This window comes from Crocuta crocuta, unplaced genomic scaffold, assembly GCF_008692635.1.
Source record: "Crocuta crocuta isolate KB4526 unplaced genomic scaffold, BGI_CrCroc_1.0 scaffold213, whole genome shotgun sequence".
Classification (NCBI taxonomy): domain Eukaryota; kingdom Metazoa; phylum Chordata; class Mammalia; order Carnivora; family Hyaenidae; genus Crocuta; species Crocuta crocuta.
The window spans coordinates 5876032-5891118 of record NW_027529442.1 but is presented as its reverse complement, the minus strand read 5'-3'; the positions used below and the strand labels follow the sequence as shown (position 1 = coordinate 5891118).

The 15087-nt window shown below is 38.6% G+C and overlaps 1 protein-coding gene across 1 annotated transcript in view; it reads left to right on the top strand.

Annotated features, from left to right (window-relative positions):
* Window positions 1–15087, top strand: part of MAGI1 (membrane associated guanylate kinase, WW and PDZ domain containing 1) — a 253203-nt gene that overhangs the window by 143111 nt on the left and 95005 nt on the right. The window contains 2 exon segments of the mRNA XM_077760232.1: window positions 5033–5234; window positions 13505–13587. Coding sequence (XP_077616358.1) covers window positions 5033–5234; window positions 13505–13587 — 285 coding nt within the window.

Sequence of the window (15087 nt, the reverse complement as noted above, 5' to 3'; positions counted from 1 at the left end):
CGCAGAATTGACTGTTGAACACAAAGCAATAGGCCATTCTCTTGGCAACAAACTGGGCCCAAACCATGGACCTAAAAGAGCCGCTGAAAAAGAATACTCTGTGTGCTTCCTGAAGGTAGAGTGAGACTGCTGAGCCAAGTGCACACATTTATACAAATTAAAAAAAAAAAAAAGCATTTGTATAAGTACTTTGTTTCCTACAGCTTGGACAATATGTAACAAGCCATCACAACTAAAAAGTAGCTGGTTCGTCCATTAACTCCTCTAAGAGACATCAGGATGTTATTTAATTGTGTTTCAAAGCCTTTTTTTCTCCCAACAGCTCCCCCTACTATTGAACATGAGGTTGCTGATGCTACTTTTCCATTAGTAGGCAATGATAAAACATTGCATTGGCCTGTCAAGAGATAATATTGCTCTAAGAGCTAATGTTTCTCCATTGTTATATGGCAGGCATTTTGCTAAGCTCTTTACACATATGCTAGAGAGGTCTAATAGCTTGTCCAGGTTCACAAAACCGGTGAGTGTCAAAGCTGTCATTTCAAGCCCAAAGCCAACTCCAGAACCTACTAGCTCATCCAGTGTGCTATTTGTGTTTTAAATCAAGTTTATTAGTTTTGTATCCAGTCAAGGATGCACGTAATCTCAAAGTACATATGATGTAACATAAGCTCCGGAAGTGTGTTTTTGACATGAGCTTATATTCTCAAAGTCAACCTTCAAAAGCCCCCAAGTATGTGTATGTGTATGTTAAAGTTTGGAAGCCTCCCATTTATTGTGAATGAAAAAGTTATCAATGTTGTTTATGGTTTACAAGTCCTTTTCACATGTATCTAATAAACCACCTGGAAAATCTTGAGAGATAAGCAACATAGGTATTACTTCCCCCTTTTGTAGATGAGGTCACCAAGGAATGGGGCATGTGCCCTCATTAGACAGTGGGAGAGCCAGGCTTCCTCACTGCCCATCCAGTCTGTGTTCCAGCAATCCCTTCCACCTATCCTGTTTGGATCTGTTGGCAATGCTCCTAAATGTTCGGTGAATCAACTGAAAGACTTTCTGAAACCAGAGCACATGTCAAGGTCAAAGCCATGATTAACAATTTAAATCTGTACTTTGTGCCAGCCTCTCATTTTTGGACTTTCCATTTTCTTTGAGAGAATGAGATTGTTGAAGGTTCTGTTGAACTGGATAGAAGACACAGAAAGCCAAACACGTCAAGTTGCTCACTTTAATTATCTGTAGCTTTGTTTTTGTTCGTCAATTAGATGGGAAGAATCCTTTGACAGTGTATGCACATCTGAAATCATCATGATGTACACTTCAAATATCTTATGATTTTATTTGTCAGTTATACCTCCGGGAGCTCAAAAATCCTTTTAATAAAAATTGTCTATGGCTTTTTGTATGTCAGTCATACCTCAGTCAAGCATTTGTTTAAAGAAGACATAGATGATATATAAAATCAAAAATATTTGGGTAACTTAAAATCAGGTTTAACTGCTAGAGGAATTTTAATTTTTCTTTAGGAAATTACAGTTATGTAGATATTTTGCCCATGAGCTAATATTCCCCTCCCATAGATAAGGTTTTGGAACACTAGCAGAACTTTTTTTTTTTTTTTACATAAGTTAGTGTTTAACTGAATCCTTTAATATTTATGATCCACCTAATGCCACTACCCTGTTACATCCAGCTTCTATTAAAATGGGTTAATTAAAATTCTTAAATAAAATTACTGAATGTCATCCATTATCCTAGGACTTCTCTAGCCCTTAAGTACCATGTTACAAGGTGACAACTGACTGTGGACATTTGCGTTTCCAATAGCGGGTCCCAGTCCAGAGCACCCGGTGGGTCCGCACTGAGTGCCAGGCCCTTTGGCAGGCATTTTACATATATCCTCAGTCCTTCAATTCTTGTGGCACATGCGTTTTGTTTTCATTTTACAGATGAGGAAACAGATGCTCAGAAAGGTAGTCTGTCTGTTCTGAAGTTACACAGCTAGAAACAGGCACACCCTGTGATTTGGGCCCACATCCATCCCGTGGGCCCGATCTGACCTGAAGTTAGAGGTTAATGGTGATAACTTTGATGAAGAAACGAAAATGATAGCAGCTGACAAATATTGTTAACTGAATCCTCCACACTGTCCTGGCAGCTTTCCTAAATTCATGCAAGCCTCCCCACAACCCACCAAGTTTGGTACCATTATCCGTATTCTATAGATGAGGAAACCAAGGCATATAGAGGTTAAGTGTGTTGCCCAAATTAGTAAAAGGTGAGGCCAGGATTCAAAGTTAGGCAGTCTGGCTCCTAAGTCAGTGCCTGTAATCAGTATTTCTCTCTCNGGCATGTGTCATATTGCTTTATTATTTTTTTAAAGAATTGTGATTCAAGTATCTGGAGTGTTTTGCTAAAAAATACAGACTCCTACCTTCTCTTAAAACAGATCTGGAGGGGCGCCTGGGTGACTCAGTTGGTTAAGCATCCAGCTTTAGCTCAGGTCATGATCTCGCGGTTTGTGAGTTTGAGCCCCGCGTCAGACTCTGTGCTGACATCTCAGAGCCTGGAGCCTGCTTCAGATTCTGTGTCTCCCTCTCTCTCTGCCCCTCCCCCACTTGTGCACGTGCTCTCTTTCTGTCTCTCTCTCTTTCTCCCCCTCTGTCAAAAATAAATAAACATTAAAAAAAAAAATCAGGGAACAGTCTACTCTTCCTCAGGACACTAATGACGTGGCACATGGAGTTCCTTGCCCCAATCACAAAGGCTGTCCCCTCCACAATGCTCTATCTAGACCTACCATTTGTGCCTTTGGCTGGCACTGCAGACATAGGAGTTTGGACTCTGGCCCATAGGCAACAGGACAGAACCCCTCCCAGAAGGTACAAGTCCTAGTTATTCTTTTGAGAGCTCTTGATCTCTGTCCTCCAAGTATGATTCTTTTCCCTCAATCTCCATCACTGGGTGCTTTAAAAATGCACATTTGGAACCTTCCCCCAAATCCGTCCTCTATAGTAGAGAGTCAGAATCTGCACTTCATCTCCCCAGGTGACTGTTAGGTACACCTACACGTAGGAAGTGTACATTCTAAAAATACCAGAAATGAATATATGTTGGCTCCTAGAGACGTAAGGTGGCTATTAAATCTTGCCAGGTTTTGAATTTATTTTATGTTGATTAATAATTCCAAAATGTTTCTTCCCTCTTGGCCGAGTTTCCTTTTTTTCTCCTTACAAATTCTAGTTGTTTTATTAGCCTGTGCTCATGGATATAAATTATAAAGCCAACCCAAATTGACTTAAGCAAGAATTGAGGGGATCAAGTGACTGAAGAGGCCAGGAATGCATGGCATCAGTGGCTCAGTCTGGAGTATTAGGCAACTTGCTTTCATTTCTGCTTTCCTCTACGTAGACTTAATTCTAAGGCAGGTCTTGCCAGCCTGTGTCAAGATGGCCACCAGCACCTACAGCATGAGGATCTGTCAGCTTAGTAATTTCAGCATCAAGAAGATAACTTCAGCAAATGCTTGTGTGCCTAATGTTCATTTGTTCTCTTTGGATCACGCACCCGATCCATTCAGAAAGGCAAGAGTGATATGGGTGTGACCTGGGCATACCACATGAGCTTGGGGTGGCTTTCAGTCAGTCCCCACCTGGACCATAAGGACCGTGGTCGGACGGATTTTGAAAGGGACATCTGAGAGTTGGTTCTAGACAAAGAGGGGAGAGAGGCAGTGCAGGGAAAGACCACAGGCATCCTCCTCAGTGGTGGCAGATTTTTGATGGAAGTCATTGTTTAACGGGCTCCATGTGTCCTCCGTCCAACTTCTGAATTAGCTTCATTCTCATGTGGATCATTGGGAGCAAGTCATGAGAGAAAGATTTGAAAACAGCCTTTCATTATTCCTCAGTCTGCTTTCAGAAATCAGAAGTGTCTATGGAAGAATTACTGTGGGAGATAGAAAATAACCACAACTCCTGATTATTATGTTTCAAAGCCCCATGGAGACTGATGTTTAATACCCTGATAAAAATTCAGCTAGAATGTCAGCAGTGCCATTTGTGTATTCTTTGGTGACATCACCTCTTGATGTTTCTAGTTAATAAGAATGCAAGGAGGTTCATGTACCTCAAGTCTTCCTTTAAGGCCCAACTCAAATTAGTCCACCCACATGGTACTGTTCTGGGGGTAGCTGTCATGGTTTTCACAAGAACATTCCCTTACTTTTCCAAAAGAGGCTCGAATCTGACTCGCTGGTATAGCTGTGTCTTTGCTCTAAAGTTTTATATACTTTCCAGCCTGCTGTGCCAGTCTTTGATCTTTGCCACTGTCTCCTTAAAGTGTTTTCAGTAACTGTTACAAAAATGGAGAATGATGCCACTATGTCTTCTTCCCGTCCACGGCCCTCTGAGTCATGAAACCAAATGTACCTAGGAGTGAGATTGTGGCTCAGACTGTGTTTTGATGGCCTTATTGGTGTATAAGAGACCTTAGGTTTTAGTCATGAATTTGTTTCTTCTTTGGCATTTCCAAGATTTTGAGCAGTGCTATTTGAGCATGTCTTTCTCTTCTTTCTTTTTAAGTATAATAAATGTGGTCTGTCATTTTGATGTTTTCTATTAAAAGAACTCCCATCTAAATAAAACAATAGAGTTGATGGCCAGCAATTAGGAAAGAGTGAGAGCTTTTAAGAACATAGAAGCAGACACGGGGCGCCTGGGTGGCTCAGTTGGCTAAGCATCGGACATGGGCTCAGGTCATGATCTCACAGTTCAGGCGTTTGAGCCCTGCGGCAGGCTCTGTGCTGACAGCTAGCTCAGAGCCTGGAGCCTGTTTCAGATTCTGTATCTCCCTCTCTTTCTGACCCTCCCCGACCTTCCTCTGCTCTCTCTCTCTCAGAAATAAATTTTTTAAAAAACATTAAAAAAAAAGAATATAGAGGCAGACAGTAGTGAACTCCTTGGTTTGGGGTATGATTGATGAATTCTCTCTCTGTCTCTCTGTCTCCCCCTCCCCATGCCTTTAACAGCCGATTCTGGTGACCAAGAAGAGCACACTCTCCAAGAAACAGCCCTCCCACCTGTGAATAGTAGTATCGTCGCTGCTCCCATCACGGACGCTTCTCAGAAGTTCCCTCAATACCTACCTCTTTGCGCGGAGGATAATCTAGGTCCTCTACCCGAGAACTGGGAGATGGCATACACCGAAAATGGAGAAGTCTATTTTATAGAGTAAAGTATACCATTCCTCTTCTGTAAAGCTGTCCCTTCCTGTCATCTCTCTTCCTTCTCACTCCCTAGTGGCTGCGGTTGTAAATTACACATGAAAGGACTGATCTCATGCCAATGGTATTCTTTCATACAATTTAACTGGCGTTGTGCAAAAAAGCAATTAGCACAGCGTCCCAATCATTGAGTCTGAGGATCTCGAAGAAGCATAGGATAATAATTTCCCTAAAGGGTGAAATAACCACATTTTGGTGTATATATAAATAATTAGGGCATCATGTACATAATGTGTAAAGAATATACGGAGCCATTAAGAAGAAATAAGTCCTTTGCTTACTTTTTAAAAACTGGGTTGCTAGGGCTTTGGTTTTTTTTTTTTTCAGTTGCATTTTAAGAGTTCTTCATTCATTTTGAATGCAATTCCTTTAGCACATGTGTGGTTTGTGAACATTTTCTTCAAGTCTGGCTTTTCTTTTCATTGTCCTGTCTTTTGAAGATCTCTGCGTTCTTAATTTTGAGGAAGTCTAATTTTTCGATGTTTTTCTTTGGCCGGCTGTGCTTTTAGTGTGTCAATTGAGAAATTTTTGCCTAAATCAATGTTATAAAGCTGTCATTTTCTGCTGTCTTTTAGAAGTTTTACTGCTTACATTTTACATGTAGGTGTATGATCCATTCTAAGCTGAATTTTTTTTTACATGGTACAAGTACGTGGATTGAAGTTTGAGAACATGGTGGTCTCCCCCCACCCCTACCCTGTAGTCTCATGTTCCACGGTTTTAGTTACTCATGGTCACCTGTGTTCTGGAAACAGATGATCCTCCTGACACACTGTCAGAAGGCCACTAGTGGCCTCATGCTACATCACAGTGCTTACGGCATTCTCCTCATTTCATCTCCTCACATAGGCATTGTATCATCTCACAACATCACAGGAAGAAGAGTGGGTGCAGTACAGTAAGGGACCTTGAGAGAGACAGGCCACGTTCACATACATTTTATTATAGAATATTGTTATAATTGTTCTTTTTAATTATTAGCTATTGTTAATTTCTTACTGTGCCTAATTTAATAAATTAAACCTCATCATGGGTATGTATTTATAGGAGAAAACAGTATATTTAGGAGTTGGTGCTACAGATCTACACTTTTAGTCACCCACTGAAGATCTTACAACTTAGCTCTTGTGGAGAAGGGGAATTGCTGTACAGAGATGTGAAAAATCTTTTAAAGTTATAAAACTTACATATACGTGTGTGTGTGTGTTTGCACATATATATTATCAAAGGTTAAACATGTAATAAGTAGGTTACTACAAAAGGAAAAAGACACATACAATGAACTTATTCTAAAAATCTAAGGTAATATAATTTTTTTCTCCAATAATAACTTTTTTAAAATTTTTTTAAATGTTTTTTATTTCTAGGAGAGAGAGAGAGAGAGAGACAGTGTGAGCAGGGGAGGGTCAGAAAGAGAGTCACAGACTCTGAAACAGGCTCCAGGCTCTGAGCTGGCAGTCAGCACAGAGCGTGACGCAGGGCTCGAACCCATGAACCACGAGATCATGACCTAAGCGAAAGTCGGACGCTTAACTGACTAAACCACCCAGGCGCCCCATAATCAACTTTTTTAAAATTTGTTTTTTTAAAAATGTTGTAATGTATGTTTTTATTTTTGAGAGAGAGACCAAGTGTGAGTGGATGAAGGGCAGAGAAGGAAGGAGACACAGAATCCAAAGCAGGCTCCAGGCTCTGAGCTGTCACACAGAGCCTGAAGTGGAGCTCAAACTCACAAACCGGGAGATCATGACTTGAGCCAAAGTCAGACGCATAACTGACTGAGTCACTCAGGGACCCCATTAAATTTGTTCGTTAGTGTTTATTTGTTTATTTTGAGAGAGAGAGCATGAGGAAGGGAGAGGCAGAAAGAGAGAGAACCCCAAGCAGGCTCCATGTGATCAGCTCAGAGCCTGACACAGGGCTTGATCTCATACCCCATGAGATCATGACCTGAGTCGAAATCAAGAGTCATATACTTAACCAACTGAGCCACCCATGTGCTTCAATAACAGTCCATTTTTGCAGTGCTACACTTCGGCTCTATTATTAAGATTCTCTGTTAAGATTTACCATGGTTTTATGTACCACTAAAAAAGAAAAACAAAATGGCCAATTAAGTGATAAAATAAATAAAAAGAATAAGTAGATCTGTTATATTCAAATTGAAGGTCTGCTGTTCACAGAACAATAGCAAACTGAAACTGACAAAGAATGAAATGAGAGAAGACACAAATTACCAGCATTAGGAATCAAACAAGGAATCACCGCAAACCCTGAAGACATTAAGAGGTAATCAGAGAAGCAGCCAACAAACCTACACACATAAATTTGACAACTTAGATAAAATGGACTAATTTCGTGAGAAGCACGAGCTACCACAACTCCTCTATTTGGAACAGATAATTTAAATACCTCTGTAACAATGAAGGAAATGAATTTGTCGTTTAGAAACTCGTGAAAAAGAAATCTCCAGGCCCAGATGGTTTCACTGGAGAACTGCTCAAAGAATTAAATTTCTACAGTCTCTTCCTGAAAATAGAGTAGAGGAACACTTACCAACTATGTGTATGAAACTAGTGTTACCTTGTTACCAAAAACCAACAAAGACAATCTAAGAAGAAAGAAAACTAGAGAGCAGTATCTCATGAATATAGAAATAAAAATCTGTACCAAAATATTAGCAAATTATATTCCATAACAGAGAAAAAGAATTTTATACCATGATCAAGTGGGAATTATCCCAAGGATATAAGACTGGTTGATATTTGGAAAATTCATAAATATAATCTACCATATTAAGATACTAAGGAACCACATGATCGTATTTATCGATGCAGTCAAAGTCTTTGGCAAAATACAGCACTCATTCATGATAAAAGTTCTCAGAAAAATAAGAATAAGGAGAATGTAGTTGGCCTGATAAAGAATATATACAAAAAACCTACAGCTAACATGGTACTTGGTGGTAAAAGACAAGAAAATGTTTAGCATGATTAGGAACAAGCCAAGGATATTAGCTCGCACCACTCTTTATCAACATGATTTTGGAAGTTCTAGCCAGAATAAGTCAGGAAAAGGAAATAAAAGGCCTGTACTTTGAAAAAGAAGGAATAAAACTATCCTCTATGCAGATCACATGACTATACACAAGAAACGTACAAAATCACAAGAAATGTAAAAGTTCTAGAGTAAGTAAGTTCAGCAGGATCATAAGATGAAAGGCATACAGATATTATTATACTTATGAACACATGGACATCAAAATTCAGAATAAAATACAGTTCACATTTTCTTCCCAAAGAAACCTTACTTAAGCATAAACCCAACAAAATATGTATAGGATGTTATATGCTGCAGACTACAAAATGTTGCTGAAAGAAATCAAAGAAAGTCTAAATAAATGGAGAGATGCCCTCTATCCATGAACTGAAAAACCTACTTGTATAGTAAAGATGTCCACTCTCCCCAAGTGGATATGCAAGTTTAATGCAAATCCTGTCAAAATCTCAATGAGGGTTTTTGCTACTATAGACATAGCTGTCAGCACAGAGCCCCATGCGGAGCTTGAATCCACGAACCGTGAGATCATGACCTGAGCCAAAGTCAGAAGCTTAACCGACTGAGCCACCCAGGCGCCCCTAGACAAGTTTATTTTAAAATTTATATAGAGGGGCACCTGGGTGGCTCAGTCAGTTAAGTGTCTGACTTCGGATTAGGTCGTGATCTCGCGGTTCTGAGAATGAGCCCAACATCAAACTCTATTCTGTCAGCCTAGAGCCTGCTTCTAATCCTCTGTGTCCCCCTCTCTCTTTGCCACCCCCCTTCTCAAAAATAAAAATAAAGCACTAAAAATAAATAAATAAAATTTATATAGAAAGGCCAAGGAGCCAGAAGAGCTGGAATAGTTTTTAAAGAGAAGAATAAATTTAGAGTAATTAGTTTGTCCATTATCAAGACTTATTATATAGCCACAGTAACAAAGGCTGTGTGGTGTTGGTGAAGAAATGGGCACATAGATCAATGAAACCCAGAGACAGACCCACAAATATATCTAAGTGATTTTCAGCAGAGATGCCAAAGCAATTCACTGCAGGGAAGGTAGCCTTTTCAAGGAAGTGCTATTGGAGCAAATGGTTATCCAGAGGTAAGTAAATTAACCTCAACCACAGCCTCATAATTTATACAAAGAAATTATTTCACAACAGCTCATCACAGACTTAAGTGTAAAACATAAGGCAATAAAAGTTTTCAGGAAAAGAAATTTTCTTTTGAGTTCTAGTTCCAGGCAAGGAGTCCTTAGACTCGACATCAAGAACATGAACCCCAAACAGAATTACTGCTAAATACAACATCATCAAATAAAAAAACATTTGCTTTACAAAAGACCCCTATAAGAAGATGAAAAGGCAAACCACAGAGTGGGAGAAAACATTTGCAAACCCCATATCTGAAAATTGACTAATACCTAGAGTATATAAAGAGCTCTCCAAACTCTGTAGTAACATTAAAAAATAATCAGTGAGAAAATGCGCTGTAGACGTTTCACGGAAGAGGATATACAGATGGCGAATAAGCACACGGAAAAATGTTCGCCATCGTTAGCCACAGGGAAATCCAAATTAAAACCAGAAAGAGATCATTGCATGCCTAATAGGATGGCTAAAATTGAAAAAAAAATTGTTGTAACAGTAAATGATGGCAGAGATGCAGAGAAACTAGATCGTTGCTGGTGACCATGTAAAATAGTAAGGCATTCTAGAAAGCAGTTGGACAGTTTCTTTTTTTTTAAATCCTCGCTAAGTTTTTATTTTATTTTTATAAGTATTTATATTCTAGTTGTTCCACATGTAGTGTAATATTGGTTTTAGGAGTAGAATTTAGTGATACATCACTTAATAACACCCAGTGCTCATCACAAGAGCCCTACTTAATGCTCAGCACCCATTTAGCATATGCCCCTCCCACCTTTCCTCCTGCAACCCTCCATTTGTTCTCTGTACTTAGGAATGTCTTATGGTGTGCCTCCCTCTATTTTCCTCCTTTCTGTATGTTCATCTGTTTTGTTTCTTAAATTCCACCTATGAGTGAAATCATGTGGTATTTGTCTTTCTCTGACTGACTTATTTCGCTTAGCCGAATACCCTCTAGTCCCATCCACAGCATTGCAAATGGCAAGATTTCATGTCTTTTGATGGCTGAGTAATATTCCATTGTATCTATATGCCACTTCTTCTTTATCCATTCATTATTCAATGGGCATTTGAGCTCTTTCCATACTTTAGTTGTTGTTGATAATGGTGCTATACTCAGGGTACATGTGCTCCTTTAGTAAGTATTTTTGTATTTTTTGGCTAAGTACATAGTAGTGCCATTGCTTGGTGGTACTTTTTACCTTTTCAAGGAACCTCCACACTGTTTTCCACAGTGGCTGCAGTTTCTTATAAAACTAAACATGCTACTACCATATGACCCAGCCATTGCACATTTGGGCAAAGAGGTGATCACTTACATTCACACAAAAACCTAGACATGAATGTTTATAGATTTATTTTAAATAACCAGCAACTGGAAATAACCTAGATGTCCTTCAGTGATCAAACTCTGGTACATTCTGGCCATGGAATACTACTTAGCATTAAAAATAATATTATTGATATATACAACAACCTTGATGAAGGTTACACTGAATGAAAAATGGCAATCACCAAACATTACTTACTGTCTGATTCCATTTATAGAACGTTTTTGCAATGACAAAACTATAGAAGTGGACAACATTAAATTAGTGATCGCCAGGGACTTAAAAAGGGTTTGGGGGGGCAGAGATTAGATGGGAATCAGATATGACTATAAAAGAGTAACATGAGATGGGCGCCTGGGTGCCGCAGTCAATTAAGGATCGGACTCTTGGTTTCAGCTCAGGTCATGATCTCATGGTTCAATTCATGGAACTGAGCCTCACATCAGGATCAGCACTGACAGCTGAGAGCCTGCTTGGGATTCTCTGTCTCCGTCTCGCTGTCTGGCCCTCCCTGGATCATGCTCTGTCTCTTTCTCTCAAAATAAGTGAAGAAACATTTTTAAAAGAAAAGAGTGACATGAGAGATCCTTGTGATGTTGGAGTTGTTTTGTAATTTGACTCTGTGGATATCAGTCAGTCTCCCATAGTGACATTGTACTATGGTTTTGTAAGATGTTACCATTGGGGGAATCTGGGTAAAGGGCATGTAGGATCCCTGTGTGTTTTTTCTTGTAACTATAGGTTAATCTACAATTATCTCAAAATATAGAATTGTTTTTAAAAAATGATACATAATCATCCATCACAGCAGTGACCATTTTTACTGTCTTACTGGTTTAGAAACAGTGCAGACCACGAGTTGTAGTGTTGGATTCCCGGGGTTTGATTCCCAGTGTTGCTAGGTAGCAACGGACTATCTCTGCACATATGACCTCATTTTTCTGTCCTCAGTTTTCTCATCTGTAAAGTGCATTAATACTTCCCTCATAAGGCTATCATAAGAATAAAATAAATTGTAACAAATATGTAAAAGAACAGATTCTGGTCATTATAAATACATAAATAGTATTAGTGGCATGTATTTGTTAATATATTATATTATTATATTATATTATTATTAACTTTCCTTTTTTTCCCTTTAATACACTTGAGAGAATTTGTATATAGATTTGCACATTCTGTTTTTCACTTAAGCCTTAAGGTTTTGCAGCAGTTAATAAGATTTTAGTCATTTAAAATGACCGTGGCTATGTTTTTCAGCATTTACAAACCAAACTTCAGACTTCCAAAAACAATTTAGGTAACTACCTGAACTTCAGAAAAAAAAATATTTTTTTCATTTCTTGTTTCCATTTCTGGTTTGCAGCTATAACTACTAGCTTGTAGTTCTTTGCCTCTCCGATTGAGCTTGCACAGCGTGGCCTGGGAGCTCACTGTGCAGGACCTCATTCCAGGGTACTGAGCTGTTTGGGGCACCTCCTCCACACAGACATTCTCACAACCTTCTAACATGGTGGAAGGGCAATAACCTTGGCAATGGTGCTGCACACTTTCAGACCTTCAAGGCCTCACTCAGTGTCTGTTGAAACACTTCTAGAGTCAGACGATGCCCTCCAGGGGGCAGATACGTTTAGCTTCTCCAAGCTTTCTTTTTTCTTTTTCTTTTTTTTTTTTGGGAGGGGGCAGATTTTATTTATGATAGGTAATTTCAGGTTGTCTTTACCATGTGTACAGCGTAATTCAGGATGCTGCGATTAATGATAGGTATTAGCAGCTTGAGGCAGTGGTGTGAATTGAGGTAGTTTCCTGCTGTCGGGAGAATTCTTATGTAATATAATGAGTGAAATAGCAGCCTTCTTTGTGAATTCCAGCATCCCAGGTTTAAGTCACAGACAAATTGAAAGCAAATTGGAGTTTGCTCTTTTGTAAAGGTGAAGTAAATTCAGTCGAGATAAGGGGAGACAGCATAGACAGGGGTATCATTTGAATTCATTTTTCAAAAGTAAAACTGACATTGCATTTTAAGCTTTCCATAACAGAATGATTATACCTTAAATAAGTAAAAAGCCTACCAAAGACTGTTTCCAAGCCTTTTCTTTTCTCTTCTTTTTCCTTTTTAATTTACATCCAAGTTAGTTAGCATATGGTGCAACAATGATTTCAGGAGTAGATTCCTTACTGCCTCTAACCCATTTAGCTCATCCTCCCCCCCACCTCCTATCCAGCAACCCTGTTTGTTCTCTGTATTTAAAAGTCTCTTATGTCCCCTCCCAGTTTTTATATTATTTTTGCTTCCTTCCCCTATGTTCATCTGTTTGGTATGTTAAAGTCCTCATATGAGTGAAGCCATATGATATTTGCCTTTCTCTGACTATTTTCACTTAGCGTAATACCCTCTACTTCCATCCACTTAGTTACAAATGGCAGGATTTCCCTGTTTTTGATTGCTGAGTAATACTCCATTGTATATATATATTTACCACATCTTCTTTATCCGTTCAGCTATCAGTGGACATTTCCCAAGTCTTTTTTAATTTCAAACTCGGGCTGTCTTCTGGGATGAGTTGGCTGTTGGAAAGTAGCTTTGCTCTGGTTGAGGGAACATGTTCAAGAGCGTGTAATTCTTTTGTCATTGAGCTTTTGCTTTTTTTCTCTCTCTTTTCAAATGTGTTCTTGTTTCTGTTTCTGGATTTCAGCCATAACACGAAAACAACATCTTGGTTAGACCCTCGGTGCCTCAACAAGCAGCAGAAGCCTCTGGAAGAGTGTGAAGATGATGGTAAGGGGCTAGCAAGTCTTGGTTCAAGGGCCCTGGGGGCTTGTTCACATGTGCAAATTTTACACAGTTACAGCAAGGCCGACCAGGATTTACCAATTGAGTTTTTAAAAGGTAATCTAATTTCTAGTAAATAAACGGTAGTTTCCAAAACCAGGAGGGAAATCAGAATTGTTTTAAAAGAACAATTTGTTTACACATGAAGGCAGATGGGTTCTTATATCTCCATTAGAAACAGAACCTTAAGACAGACTATTTCAAAGAAGATATAACCTCTGGCTTCAGGACCTTGGAGAAAACTCTAGAAAAATCTCTAGGAATATGGAAACCAAAGGTGCTTTGGTTACTTACCTATTGGATCCTAATCCTATATTACAAAAGTCTTAGAGGAAAAAATCAAGAACTTTTCTGGAATTCTACATGTTTCATAACTTGGCTTAGGGAAAGCAGAACGAGACTTCTTTGGGAATTTCTGTCTAAGTTAGAATATATCCTAATTATCTAAAAAATAGATTGTTCCAAGAAAGAGCCCGAGGTGTTACCCTTCGCCTTACTCTGCCTGTTAGTCTTGAAAAAGAATCAATTGGCTAAAAGATTACTATTTTAAAACATTTATTTCACAGCTTTGGGATTTCTAATGATTTTTCCAAAATGAAAAAAATCAGAACAAACCTTTCCTTTTCAGTACTCTGAAGGCTGTCCCAAGTTCTTCCAAAATTACTTTTTGACGTGGACAAATTAAAAGGGAAGTGGTTTGTTTTGCTACTCATTATTCATTTCTGACATTTGAATTAGTAGTATACTTATGAAATATGAAATATGTATTTTACTGTTAAGATAGTGAAACTTTATTAATTTGTCCTATGGGGCAGAATTATATAAACTTGACGTCTGCCTGCAAATGTAAGCCATTAAAGTATAATACTGCCAAAACCTTGTATTTCTGGATCTTTCTGTTCTACATGGATTGCAGATACCATGAAATGAGCATAAAATTATGTATTCATATTTATGGGAGTGACTCCAGGTGGAAATACAAATTCGTCTGATTAAGGAGACATGAATGAGATGCTTATCCTGATTTTGGTTGCTGACGAAGGAATGCAACACATGTAGTCAGCCTCATTATTTTACATGCTTAAGGGATAATGACCTGTCCTGATTATCCAAATATTATGTTTAATATATAATACGAAAGTGACCAATATTCAAACATCAGAATATAAAATACATTCAACCATAAAATTTCAGGGAACACAATATCATCATTATTTGATGCTTGATGGTTGTGAAGGCATTTTAGACTTCTTATTACCATAGGATCTTCAGTGTGGTCTCCATTATAATTATACTGGCAACATATAAAAATGCCTGTTATTATCATTTTATAGATGATAGAAGACTCCAATAGCTTTTACCAGGAGAAATTTAATGGAGTAAAACTGTTGGGTAGAATTACTGAATGATTTTGTTACCAAGTCTATTGCAGTTCACCCTTGAACA